The sequence below is a fragment of the Meriones unguiculatus genome, chromosome 5 (genome assembly GCF_030254825.1).
Source record: "Meriones unguiculatus strain TT.TT164.6M chromosome 5, Bangor_MerUng_6.1, whole genome shotgun sequence".
NCBI lineage: Eukaryota > Metazoa > Chordata > Mammalia > Rodentia > Muridae > Meriones > Meriones unguiculatus.
In genome coordinates, this window is record NC_083353.1 from 87273024 (window position 1) to 87291392 (window position 18369).

An 18369-nucleotide genomic window follows, 5' to 3' on the forward strand; every position below is an offset into this window, starting at 1 on the left:
TGTCATGTATTTCTTGAATGACGCTGTATTTATTACTCTCCCAGTAAAATTATGTTGTGTTACAACAAACACACAGGCTGAGTTTGGTTTGAGTTTGGGGTTTAACACTAACAAGCCGTTTGTAATTCTTAGTTTCAGTGACTGTAACTGATTAATTCTTATATGTAACAAGACAATACTTTGAAATAATTAGCTGTGGGATCTTGGAAGCACCACTTGTCGGCAGGTGGACAGGGCTCTATTAGAAATAATTACTGCCAGAGCTACAAGCTGTTTCTTTGCAAAATCAAATCAACTCATCTGTACCTTTTTGTGTTGTGTTGTGTTTTGTTTTGTTTCCCCCCACCCCACTGTTCTCTGACTTGCATGAACCAAAGCCAGGATTGAAAACATGGATTGATTTCCCTGCTTTTTAACCAGCTTAGAAATTTCAAGGTTTGGAAAATGTTCTGGGAGATGAGCTATGCATTCATTTTCCTGATATAGTGTGAGGAAAATAACTCCCACATCCCTTTATCCATCCCAGGACGGCAGCCAATCTCAAAAAAGTTGAAACACTCCAAGCACTTGAAAATATTCCATAAGGTAAAGTCAAATTTTTGAAGAGACTATTTAAACAAAAACAACAAAAATGGCTCTGCAAGTCATTTTTAAAATCCCTTACACTGTGTACTTTTATAAAGTTAAAATTCAAGAGCAGCTCCTAAGGAAAGATGTTTTAAAGAAAATTCCTGATACTTGTCTTGGTAGCTTTGCCCTCAGCAGCTCTCCACATTAACGTAAGTAAATTTCACAGGTGATAACAATCAGAGTTGTATTGTCCTCTGATACATCTTAGATCAGAGAGCCAGGCCCTGTGTGCCAGAGGCTTGCAGCACCTAGGGAGTGCGCTGCACATGGGGAGCTCTAGCAGGAAAATGAAGGGAGTGTGAAGAAGGCAGGCGCAAGACAACACAGGATGGGAGAGCCGCTGGTGACCAACAAAACTTAAACAGCACAGGCTGTGGAAACAGGTCTTTTCCCAAACACCTTGGATGGATGAGTGGCTTAGTTAGATCGCACTGGCTTTGCTATTCCCGGATAACACTGGAGAACTGAAGAGGAGTAGCTAACGATATCTTAGCACTCATTTTGTGAATAGGAGGAAAAGAGTTAACAAATGGTGAGGTGTACCATACGCAGCACGCACTGAAGCACAGGAAATACTGACGAGCACACTGAGCATATGGAACCACACTTCATGTGAACCCAAACAGGCTGCTGCCCATGCACTTCTTCATGAGAAGAATTCCCAGGGAAGCAAGCTGTACTACGTGTCTTGGTGGGGGTGGAGGGCAATTACGGTCTTGTTTGCATTTGTGATGGCCTAGATTTCTTATGTTTTCAAATAATTTAGTAACTAACAAATTTTTTTAGTACTCTAAAAATATTGGGGGAAGTTTAACACAATGATTATGGTTAGTCTCAAGTCCAGTTAGGAGAATTACACGAAAACCATGAAAGGTACACATTTTTAAAAAGTGGGGACATTCTATATAAGAAGTGAGACTGCTATCCTTGCAAGAAAGGACAATTACAGCAAAGCAAGGAACTGACCAAAAACTCATTGAACATCTCCAGTACCCTTGGCTGGGCACAGTGACACTACATTGCAATCTCCTACACTATGTTAAAAAGAAAAGATTTTTAACACATCAACAGAGCAATTTAGAAAACTACATTTAGTAATGTACTACTTAATCCATATGTTACCAACTGTCATAATTAAGGATGGAGATGAAACCACACACAGAAACAAGAAACAGTGAGGCTATTACTCCTTCCATATGTTATGTACTCTAATGTATGATCCTATAATTATATACATTTCTAATACCTCTGGTAGTAGCTTCAGGATCTTTACGAAAGGAATGTGAGGCTGAGTCCCTAAGTCATGGAAACATGGGACTAATGGCTTGGTGTCAGTTGCCCCAAGCACATGCCAATCAACAGTACATCATTGCTTGACACACTGTCTTTTGTGTTCTAGTCTGCCTCCCAAGACTCTGTGGGAGTTTCTGAAATGAGAAGCTGCTTATAAGCCTTAAACCAAACAAAAGTCGCATTATCATGTACTGCAACGAATAGACAGCAGGACTGATACCCGGGGATGCAAAACATCTGTTGGCTTCTTCATTCTTAGCAGCAGGTACCAAGTTACATCACCTGGAGGCAAAATGCTGGACGCTAGGTCATCTCCCTATAAAAAGGAATTACCTTTGGATCAGATGTGAGCAGCTTGAAAGCTTGGTAGACTTGGGATTCCTTTACTCCACCTCCGAGGTCCAAGAAGTTAGCTGGCTTCCCTCCATTCAGGAAAATGATGTCACAAGTAGCCATGGCCAATCCAGCACCATTCACTGTGAAATGCAAATAGCACATGACATAGGATAGATTAATCAGCATGGAAAATGATGTGGGGACAAATAGGGCCAAATGAGAGCCCTATCATTTCTCGGCTAGTCTGTGTCCTGAATTAGAATTCAACTCACAAACTCATACCCATTTATGGTGAACAAGCAGGATGAGCATTTCCAAAGAATAAACAAGAAATCAGGAATAAAGAGAATTCATCAATGATTCAAATAAAAAGGACTGGTTAAAGAGAGGAACCCATTTGGCTGTGGGTTCTGAAAAGGCTCGTTATAGGAGAATGGACAAAAATGTCATTCTGGAGCCTGGGGTCTCCTTCCCTTGGGGCATCCAGGCACCAAAGCAAAGAGATGCTGGACTCAAATGAATGAAGTTTAGCTAGGAGGGGAGGGTCAGCAAGGTCCTGATCCCCTGGTAGGGGAGGTGAGGAGAGGTGGCGAATGATAGCCTTTTTCAGTGATGGAGCCCTCAGTGATACAGCTACCTTTATTGTGTGGAATAAGGGCTACGGGAACCTTGGGGAAATGGGTAGTGGGTGGGGGTTTTTGTGGGAGTGTTCATCATTGCTGGGACTAGGGTGCTGGGAATGCTTCCTTTGCATGGAGAAGAATCCCAGTCCTAGCTAGACATGTCCTGGTCACCAGGCTCTGTGACTACCTCAAGGATGGCAGGCGGAGGTGGGGAGTTCGCAAGACTATGTGCACCTGGGCATGTAGGCACAGAACAGCGAGGGAGCTATCCTTACTCATGCTCGTCACAAGATTGAGATTTTGGGGGTTTGCACACATCTCGACCTCACTCTTGCTCCAGGCTGGTCCACTGGGTCTTATGGTTCATGTAGCCCACACAGAAAGAAAAAAAGGCTGTGTGGAATAGATAGCTGTTGAAACGACTTGAGTCAAGAGCGATGCTTAGCTTGTCCCTGCGGAGGTGCTCTCCGAATGTGCAACCTTTGAAACTAACCTAACACCTACAGGGGTCTGCTCTTTCTTCACCTCTGGCAAGAATGCATTTTTGTATGATCTCATCAACAGCAACTCAAAGGAGAAACAATAGAGCCCAAACCAGCACCCCTTGATGCGCCTTCTTTGTAAATGAGTGTAAGAAACTGGAGCACGGTGCACATCCCTAGAACTGTGGCATTCAGAGAGCTAAAGCAGGGCAAGCCTGACTTCAAGGCAGCCTGAGCTACAGACTAAGTAAGTGGCAGGACAGCCTGAGTGCAAAATGCAATCCTTACAAAAACAAAGTGCTGGAGAGACGGCTCAGCGTTTAAGAGCGGGTACAGCTTGTCAAGAGGACGTGAATTCAGTTCCCAGCATCCAGGCTAGGCTCACAACCACCTGTAACTGAAGCCCCAAAGGATCTCACACCCTCTTCTGAACTCTGGGGAGCATTTGCCACATGTATAGACACATAGTTAAAAATACTTTCATAAAGCAAAACCGAAACAAGATGTTAATTACTAACCCAATATTAAAACTAGAATAAAAATGGGACGGCTTAGGAGCCTCTCTTAAGAACCAAGTAGCATGTTAGCACTGAAATTCCTGCTAACTTTTATTGGCCAGTTGCACTTCTTTTGCTTCATACGTTTAATTATTGAGAATTACTTTGCTTATGTAACAAGAAAGGCAGATGCTGAAAGTCAGCAAGCCATTCAAGGTAAAATAACCTTTACTTTTTCTAACCCTTGAGCACCCCCAGACGAGCCTGCGAACAGTGACTACCTTAATTAAAGTGGGGAAAATTAAAATAAAATAAAAATAGCAAGTGGGGACCTGTATTCCGGGGTGCGCTAATGTGTGCCGAAGCCCAAGCTCAGCACATAAAGCATGTCTTGTGCATCATAAAAGGAGGTGTGTGTGTAATAAAAGATCTCCAAGCAGGGTGAAGTGTATTAATTCATATAGAAAAAAATCTGTATTTAATTTGTTCTAAACCCCTATGATACACCCCTGTATTGTCGCCCTTCCCCAATGCCTACAGATGCCGTGAGCACATTTGCTTACTGCAGCCAGGAGGGTGTGAGTGATCTGCGCCATTCAGACGGGGCTCCCACACGGAGCCTGGGCTCTAGGTACCAATTGTAATTGGATGCCATTCTCCATTGTATTGAACAGCAAACTGGTGGAGGCTCTTCACTTCTTAATGTAATGATGCTGTTGTTTTAATGAACAACAAATCTTTTTTATTTTAATTCCATTAAGATGAAGACCTCGGTTTCTGGTGCAATGAATTGTTTCTAGCAGAAGCACAGTCATGTGCAATTAAGCCAGAAGCATACAAATCACAAGCACTAGAAGCCGTGGACAATAACTGGAATTGTCTTGCCTCTACAGAGCCATTCTTATCTCAGCTGCATAAGCCATTTTCACTAAATTAGATGACTATGATGGAGCCCACTGTTTGATTAATAAACTGGCATAATGAATTAAGTATTTTGGCAACTGGTTACCATTCAATCTGAAATGTTGGTGAAATGATCAGGATTTATGTCCTTTGATCCTTCCTCTGTACCCTATTTAGCTTTAATTGTTAACTTGACACAGTCTACAGTCACCTGAGAAGGCTCTAAACTGAGGGACTGTCCAGATCTGAGTGGCTGGTGGGTAAGTGTGTGTGTGAAACTACTGATTGATAAGTGGCTCAGGAGGGCCTACTGTGGGTGGCACCATTCCCCGGGCAGGAGTCCCGGGCTACAGAAGACTAAATTAGCAACTGAGCCTGCAAGCATGCTTTCTACTTCGTGGTCCTGCTCTCTCTTCCCCCAGTGATGTACTGTGGCTCATAAGGCAAATAGACTCTTTCCTCCCCTAAGGTTCTTTTGGTCAGAATGTTTTATCACAGCCACAGAAAGTAATCTATACCCTGAAAAAGTAATTTTGTCTCACAGTCCAGCTTCACAACAGTTCCTAGTGGATGGGTGCTGAATGCATAGGGAAATCTGTGAGTTTTAGCAAACAAAGTTGACATTGATTTTAGATCAATACGCACATGGACATCTGTGGGTATGTGTTTGTATAAACACGTGTCTATGTGTGTGGAGGCCAGAGGTTGGTGTTGGGTGTGTTACTCTACTGCTTCTCTACTGCATTTTTAAGAGGCCTCTCACTAAATCTAGAGATCACCAAGTGACTAGACTGGCCAGGACAGCAAGACACCTTAATCCAACTATCTTCCACCCCAACAGAACTGTGGCTGTGACCACATGCCAGCATGCCCAGATCGTATGTGGGTGCCATCGATCCAAACTCAGATCTTCGTGTTTGCACAGCTGGTTCTCATTTGGAGTGCTTTTGCACACCATAGACAGCTGTAAACATCTGGGCTCTTCCCTGATTTGTTTCATTTCCACAACTATTAGCTGTCTCTGGAGGAGAGGGACACCACTGAACCTAATATCCTGGACAGCCCTCCAAGAGCAAAAGATTATCCAATCCAAAAGCTCAGCAGTGCCAGAGATGAGAAACTACTTTTAATCACTGACCATCAGTCAGAATAGATTTTGAGAGGAAACTGTTTCCACTTGACACGGTAAGAAAACACCTATTTTAATGGCGATTAGTAAAGAGTGTTTCAGAATCCTTTGAAATTCCAGACTAAGCAACAGCACTTACCAAAGCAGGCAATGTTCCCATCTAGCCCAATGTACTTGAGGTCATATCTGGCAGCTTCGTTTTCAATGGGTTCATTCTCTGATTTGTCGTCCATAGCAAATATGTCTTTTTGTCGGAATTCAGCGTTGTCATCAAAGTTTATCTTGGCATCAAAACAGACAACTAAATGAAAAGAAAAGGAGGCCATGCCTGAGAGTTTCTTGGGATTTCTAGGAACTAAATTCTTTAGGCCACAGGAACAGGAGTGAAGAAGGCGGGGACTCTAATTCTCTCACACTATAAGCAAAATAGCCACTGTTGCTTTCTTGACCTTTCAACTTTTAGGCTTCAGAGAGAAACAGGACAGGTCCCACTCTGAGGAGATTCACATTCTAGCAATGAGGACAGTATTTCTCATCTGTCAGTTTTTGCTCAATAATATAACCACAAAGGTCATCAGCATCCAGTTCAAGCTACAAGTTGGCATACTTGCACCCTGGAGTCACAGTTGTAACTGTATCACTTACACTTATTGCCTTTCCCTTTTATGCAGAAAGAAACATCGTAATAATACCAATTCTTTTTTTCTTCTCTGACTGCTGGCAGTCCATGAAAAATATGAACTTATCAGTACCCTCTTACTACTCTAATACTTCTAGATTTAATGAAAAAGAATGCTGAGTCGAAATGCATATAATTTGATTCCTAATTCTTCTGCCCCTCAATATTAATTAAAACTGAATATATTTAAGGCACACAGCATGATGTTTGGACATACACATGTATTTTGAAATGAGAACTGCAGGAAACAAATTTACATAGCTGCCTCTCGGATTATGTTTTTTTTTCTGTCTAACTTTTGGGGTGAGAAAACTTAAAATCCACTCTTTGAACCATTTCAAGCATACATCATTGACTTTGTCCTTGGCAAGATGACCCCTATTCATAGCAGTACTTGATTTCCTCACCTGTGAAGAGTAGGGAGGCAATCCCTGGTCTACAGACTAACTTCACCTGAGTATACAGCTTTGGTTTGGCAGAGCCATCTTAGGACTTCTCAGGTCTGTCAATGCCGAGATGCCAGGCATCATGGGTACTGTGGTCTATATCCTCTAGAAGAGGCAGCTCTCCATGTTGTACACAAAAAGCCCTGCGCACAGCAAAACTCACTATGACAGGGCTGGGCCACAGAGCATCTTTGATTATAAGGACGGCAAACAGGACATTTAGAGGATAGCTTTAGGAAAGAGGGCCCCATCTGTGGTATCTGGACTCCAACGTGTTTATTATTTCCCTTGCAGCAGAAATTTGTTGACTGTGCCAGTGTGCCATCATAGCATCCTCTAATTGAATCTGAGACATGAACAAGCAGATGTCTTTAGTCAACATTTACAGATGTGCCGTTTCTTCAGGCTTTGCTGAAAAGCACTTCACTTCTGAAATGGGAGCCAATATTTCCCAGTACCTCACAGAAATACGATGGCTATGAACAGCGAATTCTACTTGCTTCCTAGGAAAAGAAAACACTACTGCGGTATGACCCTCTGCACTCAAAGGCACCGGGAAGATGTCTTCCAGCTTCTCTTGCACATGACTTGGGGCAGATTTGACAGAACTGGTATGTTAATATTCAGGAAGACTTGGCAGAAAAATGAACAGGCCAAAATTATGTAAGTGAGTACTGACTGACAAGAGAAACCCTTACATGGTAGCTGATGTCTGCTTAAGGCCCTAGTCTTGCCATAAACTGCCCAACCACTGCTCACACTATGGATACATGGAGTGAATGAGTAATTACTTTCTACAATAGTGAAGTTGTAATGAAGGAATCCTGTAATTATCAAAGGAATTGGCCCGTGTTCCCTGCTCCCTGCAAAGGCACTTTCTCAGCAGTTAATGACCAGTATAATGATCAATAGAAAAGCAACTTCATTCTTGGCTTTCCGCTGGGTTTATAAATACATTCTAACTAATTTATTAGTAATTTTAGCTCCTCCATTACTCACTGGCAAGACTGCTTGTAAATGACACCTTCAAAATGAATGGGCAAAGGCTATCAAATTGACTTTCTAAGTGAAGATTTGCAAATAAAAGAATTCTTGGTCAAGATCAATAAACCAGTAAATCAAAATAGTTCCAAGCTAAACTTTGACCCTTATTACAAAGAATACAGTTGCAAGCTGCTCCAGTGAAAGGATAATTAATGGAGATGTATGCAAAGTTCAGAAGGCAGTCCCAACCAAATGCCTGCATAGCCAGATTTTCCAAAGATTCTTTCAGTGCTATGATGCTATGATGTCAAGGGCAGACAGGAGCTTTTGGTTTGGTGAGCAGCTTGGGAGCCAGACAGGTAATCTAGTGCTTGAAAAGAAGGGCTTTGAGACAACAGGGGCACACCCACAGTGGCCCTTGGCCAGCTGCTCCCTGTCTGAGAGCACGATGTGTGCAGATCCCAGAGCTTTGGGAAGCTAAAAGTACTGCACAGATGTGAAGTTAGCTAAGCATATTTAAGTGGGCTGATTCAGGCTGGGCCTGCTGGTACACACTGTGAACTCCACACGCACAAGGCTGAGTTAGGAGGATTTTAAGTTAAAAGCAATATGGCCTTATGCATGTACAACATAATAGCCTCAGTCTCCTTCCTTCCCTTTCCCTGCCCTCCTCCTCTTCTCCCTCACAGACTTTGGTCTGTTCAGTTATTTCTGTGACTATGATGATGTATCTGAGAGAAATAACCCGAGGAAGGAAGGATGTGTTTTCCTTGGAGATTTCAGTTCACCCTTGTGACAAGGTGTAGTTGATCAGCTCACTTGTGTCGGTGAAAGGGTGTGGCAGCGGCTGTTCACACCAAAGTAGACCAGGAGGCAGAGAGAGTAGGCAAGAAAACAGAGGTGGATATAAACTTCTAAAGTCCACTCCTAGGGGACTATGCCTAATGTCTCAAAAATACCCAGAGCCAAGGGCTTTAAAATAGTTTTGCAATATAGGTGGTGACTCAAAAGTGTTAAAAAATAAATAAAGTGAAGGGGGCTCACATTGTAAAGATAGCAGTTTTAACTTCAATTCTTAGTACAGAGACACTAAATCTCTTATAATGTACTAAGCAACAGGACTACTGGGTGGATCTTTGGTGCTGATGCTTGGCCTTTGGCTCTGTTCTTGATATAGGGCTCTATACCCCTTGGAAGTTCCTGGAAGTAATTTAAAATGTCCTTTGTATCTGACAGCAGTAGAAGGTGTTTCCCTGAACGCAACAAATGGCCAGAACTGAAGAGCAGGTTGTGAGGACACTCAAGGAAGCTGGCTGGTCAAAAAATGGAGTTGTGACTGGCATCAATGAAAGGCCTCAGTCTTACGAGACAGAACACTTAATATACGACTCTGCCGCTCACTATAGGCACAGTGTCAGAACCGAATTGAATAACAGGACACCAAGTTACTTTCAGAGACATGGTCACAGAAGTGGTCTGTGCTGAGTTCAGTGGGAGAAAAGACCATCACACAAATTTCAAGGACACAAAAATAGGACTGCATTGCCCAAGCCACTAGCCCTAGCTATAGTTTCTCTTAAGCTCAGAGCCTTTGGCAATAAATATGATCAGAGTCTTTGTGACTGTGTTGCTGGTAGAAGCAGCTATGCATAGCACCCAGCCTCCTGGGGGGAATATGATTACCAACCAACATGGACTTCACCATGCTTAGAGCTTCCTGTTGTTATAGCGCAGTTTACAGAACCCTCTGCTCATGGCTAGAAATTACCATACCCTGTCTCATTCCTTTAATAGCCTTAGATTTCTATTTAGAGCAGACACAATGGATGGCTACTAGAGTCTAAGTGTGCACAGGCTACCTGCTGCACTTGATCAGCTATCATCTGAAATACATAAGGACGGTCTCAAAGCGAGAGTTTCAACAGCGTAACTGTCAGGGAAGGAAACTTTTAGCTAAGGGACATGAGGTTTTCGATGACCCTCAAATTATTCAGTACCTTTGCATATGGACACAGTGGCTAAAGACACAAAAAGTTTCACATGGGCTTCTGACTCAGGGGTGGCAAATCCTATGTCTTAAGCCAGCTCATCACCTATTTTGGCATGTACATTTTGTGTGTACATTTACATACTGTCCGGGGCTTCTTCTGAGGACAACAGCAGAGATGGTAACTACAGTACAGACTGCAAGGTTCACAAATCCCCCTGTGTTTATTGACACTTCATAGCAGTCCCTACTTAGACACATCTCTCACTCCATCTGTATTTCAGTTCAGTAGATTGGTAACCACCCACAGCTACAATATTCCTAAAGAGTCAAGAAGGTACTTCCCTTAAGCATGTCCTACTAGCAGTAAGACAGAGACAGAGAACAAGATAAAAGCTACACAAAATGGAGAAATTAACCACTGATGGACTCCTCCATGACTCTTCCATGTACATGCAGAGCCGGCATGTCACAGGTGGGCTCATGTCTATGTCAGCATCAAAGCATTAAAATCAACTGGCCCTGCTTGCTCAAACCTTACCTTTCTCACTTAATTCAACAACAAACAACTATGATAAAATGTATTTTCAGAGGCGTGGAGCTTAGCTGAGACATTAAGAATCTCAGTGTCACATAACTGAAACCTCAATTCTATAGAAAATTCATCTTGAACAAAAAAAAATCTGTGTACAAAGTAGGAGAAAAAGCATACCTATTAATATTTATAAAACAATTTTCACCATCAAAAACATATTGTTACATGGTTGATAGATTATACAAATGAATTTTCCTTCTGAACAAATATCAAAGAAAGCTAAGGTACTTATATTCACAGGGTGTTTGTGTTGTTTTCTTTAGTGGTGTGAGATTTTGCAAGCTGCTAATTCAGCCACCTTGATGGAGGACGTGACTGGCAGTGAGAGGCCTCTGACCCCAGAGCTTCAACAGAAGAATGCACCGCTGAGTTAAACAAAAGAAAAAAATGCATTTCAGAAGGGAGACACACACATAAAAGGAACAGAAAAGCAGCAGGAAGTACGACTGTCATAATTAGTTTGGAAAATAATCTGTCTTGAAGCAATGTGCTGTGTTTGATTTGTGATAAATAACCATAGTGCGCTATTCAAATGTGCCTTGCCAAGCTTTAAAACGCTGACGCTTTAAAGGAGCCCCGCATCCCATTAAATATTGATGTGCTAAGAACTGTATACTTTTTAGAACTTTTCTCCAGTTGCTATGAAGAAAAAAATAGGTATGAGGCAAGATGGGCTGGGGAAATATAGAAAATGATCAGGAAAAGTTAGCCTTGTGCATAATGGAGAAACGGAGGACAACCACCAATGTGGGCTAGTGTGAGTATGATGAAAGAAATGTGATGCGCCAGTCAGCTTTGGATCATCCAGCCTTAATTCTGAAGGAATCTGGGCCTCACAGTCACTGTTCTAAGTGGCTTTCAGGTCTTCTGTTCAATGAATGGAGGCATCTCAGAATTTGCCATCTCTGAGCATCTTGGGGAGGCCACTCTATGCACTGCAGGATGGCTGGCAGCTTCCCCACATTTACCAAGCAGGTGTCAAAAGCACAACTGCAAAGTTGTGACAAATTGCTGATGAATGTCTCCTGGGGGCTAAGGTACTCACTGCTTGATTAAAGATCCCAAAAGTAACCCATTTGTGATCATAGATGGTGGAGAGGGAAGGAGAAATAAAACATGATGGAGAATCCCTGAGTGGATTTGCAAAACAATATGATTTTGTAATATTAAAAAAAAACTGAATAAACAAATAAACAGGCAGCCAGCTACATAAATATGTAAGAAAAACTTGTTCTCATGTGGCTACAGATTTACTGAATTAATTTGGTACTACAATTGAATCAGGGAAAAAAGTACTTAATTTCTCTTTAATTACTGAGGCAACAATTTACTTTTGTTTTCAATAAAGGCTCAGTCATTCCGGTAGACGTGTTTGCACTTTAGGAAATGGCCTTTTTCCTAAACCATGTGAGCACTGACCAGTCACTGGCCTAGTCTGGACATGTGACAAGTCAAGCCTAATAAGAAGCAGATGAAGGGCTTGCTCAGGCTGCTGGAGTTGTAAACAATGAGCACCATTTTCGCTGCTGGCACAGAGAGCATAGGGCATGGCTGAGTTAGAACACTTCAGAGAAAGCAAGGCTGTTTGATTCCTTTCAGCTCAGGGGGTGGATTGGGCCTCACAGACAAGAAGAGAGAAGCCTCATTCTTTACACACCACAAGGCAAGCCACACCTTGTATTCCCCTGTTAATTGTGTAAAAGAAATAAGCTGGTAAACAAAAATTAAGGCAAGGTTAACAGGTTTTCATAGGTCTCTAGCTGTCATTATAATCCTAATCATTAAACCACAATAAAACTCAGTATCAAATTACCTTCTGAATAAGGCTGTTAAGCAAATTAGAAGGAATTCTTCTTGGATTGCAATTCTTTCATGACTTTCCTATGGGTGACTCAGCAGCTTTGATGTTATGATGTCACTGGTCACCGCTTTTCACTAACAGGACATGGAGGTAGATGAACAATAAAGTACATTAAAAAAAAAAAACAACAAAAAACAATGTTCCTCAGTAAGCAATAGGAGCCAGGGGACAGTCTCCTACAGAGAGATGGCACAATGGTGAGCTTTGAAGACAAAATATTTATGTGATACTTAACTTCTGGAGCTCTTATGCCTCCAAATTATAAGAACAATAGTTAAATCAATGTTTTTCTATGAAATGTTCTGTTAGTCACCTAAATGAAAATGACTTAGGCAGTTAGATTATAAATATTATCAACATTGCTAAGATCTAAATGACTGCATTTATAGCTTCTAAATAGGGGATGGCATTGGGGGACGGTGACAATGACGGAGACCCAACATACACAACTGCTCATTAATCACCATTTCCTAATTGGGTTTAATGTGACTACTGCTCATTAGAGTTATAAACCAACACTCTCATTTAATTGTGATTATAATTCAACAGCCATACTTTTATGGTACAATGAACAAATTAATAGCTAAAGATAATTTTGGTCTTAAAAATACCATTTAAGACTTGTGCTTTAATGAACTGTATATACAGAATGTATTTTGTGATGATTCCTTTAAAATATTCAAGAATTTTCCTGTTTTCTTATTCAGTACAAAGCAAACTTTAACCTTTGTAAAGTTTGTGAAAACCTTTCAAACAAAGCTCCTTGTGCAGTCCCCGCCCCTACAGTGAAGAAAATGGTACTACAGCAAACTGTCAGTCTACTCCAGAGGAAGCTCTCTCCTCCTACTCTCTTCATCCTTTTTAAGTATGCCTATATGCATGCACATGATCACATATGCATGTAGAGGTCAGACAACCTAGGCTTCATTCCTTAGGTATCATCCACTTAATTTTTGAGCCCAAGTCTCTGACTACCCTGGAAATCACCAAGTAGCCCAGTGAGCCTTAGCAATTGATGATTTTTCTTTACTGAATTCTATGAACAAACTTCTATCTTCCTGCTTGCAAAGAAAGCACTTTCCTGATGGGTCCATCCTGCCAGTTCTCTGCTTTTCCTCAGACAGTTTTGATGCTCTGGAACTCATGACTCTCCTGTGGCTGGGATTACTGACCAGCACAGCCACATTGGGGAGTATCAGCATTCAGTTCTTGAGACCTGTGTGCAGTGGGGATGCGACTTGTGTTCTCAAAACTTGGGACTACTTCTAGGTCACTCTAACAATAGCAAAAGGCTAGTTTAAAAAAGAACAGCCAGAAAAACTGCACAGGGAGCTTGATCTAGTTAGTTTGGCATGGCACAGCAACCATGTACACCGACTTGACCCTCGTAGGGTTGCCGTCTTGCAGATCTTGCTGTACACGGATAGCTAACTGACTGATCCTCTTAATGATGGGAATAATGGCTCTTACTTTTGCTGGGCTGTTTGTAAGTCTATCACAGTGCCTGGCATATAAGTTCAAAAACAGGTATAACTCCTCCTCCACTGCTTTATATTAAATACTGATGGTTTTGCAACCTCACAATTGAAAAATTAATTTCAAGAAGCTGGAGAGAGGCTCAGTGGTTAAGAACATTTGCTGCCCCTGCAGATGGCCCAGGTATGGTTCCCAGCACCCACATGAGGTGGCTCACAAACGCCTGTAACTCCAGTTCCACAGGGACCAATGGACATGCACTTCTACCCTTCACGGGCACCTGCAGGCACGGGGAGCACATACATGTGCTGAGGCACACAGACATATTAAAAAAAGAAGTTTTAAGAAACAACTGGTTTATGCGTCATCTAACACAGATTCAGTCTGGTGGTTATCCTTGCAACATCCCATCTTCAGCAACGTCCTTCAACACAAACTTGCCATTAGCTGGACACTTTCCTGGAAAATCCTTGTACTGGTTAGGAAGAGCAATGTCCTTCCATGAATGTGAGGGGAGGGCCCGTTTTTTGTCTCACTCTGGTTGCAGCTCAGTCTACAATACAGGTATCATTTTTACCAATTTGGTTAATAATAAAAAAAGTGATTTAAAAAAAAATCTGAAGCTTAGGCAGGGAAGTATGTACACCTGTAGCCAGAATATGACAGATGAGAATCTGAATTTGTCCAGAGGTCTCTTCGGTTTTTTAAATTTGACTACAAAATCTCTACTACTGAAGCAGCAGCAACAATAACAACAAAAGACCTTGGTCCCCACAGTGGTGTCTGAACACACATAGTCAGCCCCTTCTACCTATTCACTGGCAAAGCCCTGGTGAGCCAGTGTTTACAATGTGTGGAAAAAGTCAAAGTTTGTGGCACTTAATATTCTGGCTTGCCCTATTCTATCTGCCATACCACTCCTCAAACTGCTCCAAGAAGCTCCAAGCTCTTGCTGTAAATGTATCTGTATTCAAGACATGCTGCTGCGGTGGCATTTGCCAAGGCATACAGCAGTGGCACACGTATTGCTAGAAAAGAAGCATCCCCCTCCCCCAAACCTCCTTACCTAAAATGAACAAGGCAAATGTGTTAACTGCAAAGTAACAGGGGCTTCTCCAACACGGTGGACACAAGGTGAAACTATGCACAGAGTTTGCAAACTGAAGAACATCAAGTTCAGAGAAAGAGCAGGTGCTGTTATTAAACCCAAGTAGAGTGATACATGCTCACACTCAGATCCTTCTGTTGGCAGCAACTGCAGAAAGCTGAGGGCTCCATTGTCTGCACGCAAGGACTGAAGGCAGTTAAGGTCAAGAGGAAGTAGCTCCTTGGGAGTCTTGGCATTTGCCTATAGCAAATCCAAATACTAAAATGCTGAACAGCATCATGGGAGCATTTGAAATGAGCAGAAATTAAGTTACTGAAAGAAATGAAGGCAAAGATACTGCTGCTGTTGCAGATTTTTTTGCAAGTTAATTTACAGTTTATAAGCATAATTATGAAAGTTTATTTGTATTTCTTCCTTTCTGTTGTTTGTTACCTTGTCCTTCCGGAGTTTCACCAAAGGGATTCACTTCCACCTGAGTGGCGTCAATCTTCAGGAAGAGATGGTACAGCTTTTTAATCTGATCTGCAGCCTGAGTGATCAAGTGAGATGGAATTATACCCAAACAATACAAGAAAGTTTATTTTGCGCCATTAATGAAATCTTAAAAATAGCAAATTATGTCTTTATTTTCAGTTAGGTTTTCTGAAGGGAAAAATTGAAAACCATAATTATTTTAACTTCCACTGCTATTCATTAAAAGAGACTGAATAACTTTCCTCCAGACACAGAGGAGACCATTATCGAGAAAACAAAAATATTTTCTGTGCAGCCTAAAAGGGTTATTAATCCTTTTGTGAATTATCATGTCACTATTAGTCATGTTAGGCTGCAATATAAGCTACAATTACTAATACAAACAGGCTCCATTTAAGTAAAAAGGTAAACAGGCTTTTGAGAGTTTATAATGTCAAGGTTTTTCCTTATTATGCTGAAATAAAATGGCTATTACATTCATCAATCCAAGCCTGTAATCTGCAAAGAAATTCCTAAGTGTCTGAGAGTAATGGTGAGACAGGAAGATGAAAGTCTCAAACAGCAGAGTAGCTACCAAACCCTGCAGCTCCCACTGAACACAGTGAGTCCTAGAGGCAAAGACCACAGAGAACATTCGTACATGGAATCCATCCATCCTTCTCAGACAACACGCACTCACCGCTCACGTCAGAGCAGGCTGTGTGCAGCAGGTGGTAGAGCATGGAACGGCACATGTGGAGGTCATCAAACCTCCAGCGGACTACCGCTTAGAACAAGTAGGGTAAGCCTGTGCAACTACGGTTGCCTACAGGGTGGGACACATTCTTGGCCTCGTTTTACTTCCTTACTGCCACCTGATGCCTACCATGCCAGCCCTGCAGTGTGTGCCCTCATAGCCAGTGGGGCCCTACCCCTTTATTGCATATCAGAGCATCTGATGGCTTTAGGGCTAGTTTCCTTTGAAGCTGGCTGGGCCAGCTAGCTTGCAGCTCTGTCTGGTTAGGGGTAGAGGTGAAGGGGGCAATGGGGCAGATAAAAAGGGAGAAGCTAGGACCGTTTTACTCCTTCAGTCTTAATTCTCCCGGTTCTCACAATACCTAGAAATGAAATCCTTAAGTATAAATTCATACTAAGGTCAATACTGAAAGCTGGCCCAGGTTTGACTAAAGCATTTCTATAAATCTCATACTGTCTCATCAATAACTATTTCAGGTCTATATATAGATTATCTTAAATCCTAGTTGAAATCTGATGTATGTAAGTAAATGAATGCATCCAAAGTATAAGCCAAAAAAACGTTTTTCTGAGGTAGGGTTCCAGGATGTTTCCAAGTCTGAACCGGCTGTGCAGCCTGGACTGGCCTCAAACTCATGACCCTTCTGCTTCATACACACTGGGCAGCAGGACTGCCAGCACTGGCTATTACACTAGACCAAGACAAAATTTTTTTACTATGAAATATTTTATGGGTAGGTAACACGTGTAAATGCTGTAAGGCTGCCCCTAAGTCAGGATTTCTCATGATTCTATTCCCCAACCACAACTTGCAGGTCGTCGGAAGCAGACACTGCAGCTTCTGCTTTGTCGAAGAGACATTCTGTGTGCATGCTAAGATGCACACTTCCCATCTTCACAGAACAACAAATGCCTCTAGCCTATTAATAGCAACCTTCACTGGCAGGATAAATAGGCCATCTTTTAATTGTCGGATCATATTTTACTGTGTGCTGTACTACCATTCATTACACTCAGCACTTAAATAATGACCCATATGGATTGTTTCTAATAGCTTCATTTACCTAAAGTGTCACTTTTCTTGTTTCTGTAGCTATGTAATACACTTGGCTAGGTATTTATGGGGTAAATCCCCACAGCAGTGCAGAATGGATAGAAACATTTTTATCATTATATATGTGTGTGTGTGTGTGTGTGTGTGTGTGTGTGTGTGTGTGTGAATGGTTGTGTACACATGTTTGCATGTTTGTGGCTGCATGCACATGTGTGTGTCTATGAATGAGGTGATATATAATATATAGATATGAATAGGATGTGGAGGCCTGGGGCATTGTTCCTCCGAACGGTCCATTTGGGGCGGGAGGTTGAGGCAGGGTCTCTTAGTGTCCTGAAACTCACCAAGTTATCTTGGCTGTGAGGTCAGTGAGCCCACGATCCACCTTTCTCATGAAACAATGCTCAGCTGCTTTCTCCATCATGGCGTCTCAGGACTAAACTCAGTGTCCCTCGCTCTCCCCACAGCCATGAAAGCATCTTAAATAGGAGTGATTCTATTAAGCTGCTCAGGAAGAAATGACCCTGAACCCCCCCAAGCCAGTACAGGAAGACTGTCCACTCACACACCTAGCATGTGCATTATGTGGGGCACGGTGAGCGGTATGTAGTTTTAATAAAAATTCATATTCTGAATGAGTTTGAGCATCATTCTAGCTAGTAGGGAACATTTGTATTTCCTTTTCTGTGGATTTTGTAAATTTTCCTGTTGAGATTTGGATTTTGTGTTCATTAATTTAAAGGAAGTGTTTTTATGTGAACAAAATTTATTCTTTATCTCATAAAAACTGCAAATGTTTTCACTTTGATATTCGCCTTTCAGCCATGTTTGTGTTACTCCCTCTCTATATCAGTAGCCTCTACAGGTATCTTTTATCATGACAAATGGGGTTACCAGTGTCATTCTAATAACACAAAACCAACCACTAGAGCACAGAGCCCAAGAATCACCCAGCACCTTCCTCTGAACAAACTGCCTGCACGGCACCTCTCTGCCAATCTCAAAGAGGACAACTAGTTTCTCTAGCTGTCTGTTGAACGCTGGTTGTTTTGTCTCTTCCTGGGGTTTAGTCCAGGA

General features: G+C 42.0%; 1 protein-coding gene and 1 long non-coding RNA gene across 3 annotated transcripts in view; both read right to left on the reverse strand.

Annotated features, from left to right (window-relative positions):
* Suclg2 (succinate-CoA ligase GDP-forming subunit beta) overlaps window positions 1-18369 on the reverse strand; it is a 250763-nt gene that overhangs the window by 90939 nt on the left and 141455 nt on the right. For both annotated transcript variants that reach the window (XR_009591892.1, XM_060383829.1), the window contains exons 7-9: window positions 15462-15558; window positions 6033-6194; window positions 2257-2399 (exon numbers count right to left, since the gene is read on the reverse strand). Coding sequence is in view for 1 of the 2 variants with exons in the window: in XM_060383829.1 (XP_060239812.1) it covers window positions 2257-2399; window positions 6033-6194; window positions 15462-15558 (402 nt within the window). In the remaining variant the exon portion in view is untranslated. The remainder of the gene's footprint in view (window positions 1-2256; window positions 2400-6032; window positions 6195-15461; window positions 15559-18369) is intronic.
* LOC132654241 (uncharacterized) lies at window positions 10691-15450 on the reverse strand. The gene is made up of 2 exons (XR_009591895.1): window positions 12398-15450; window positions 10691-10949 (listed from the first exon to the last, which is right to left on the reverse strand). It is a non-coding gene; the product is annotated as an uncharacterized LOC132654241 (long non-coding RNA).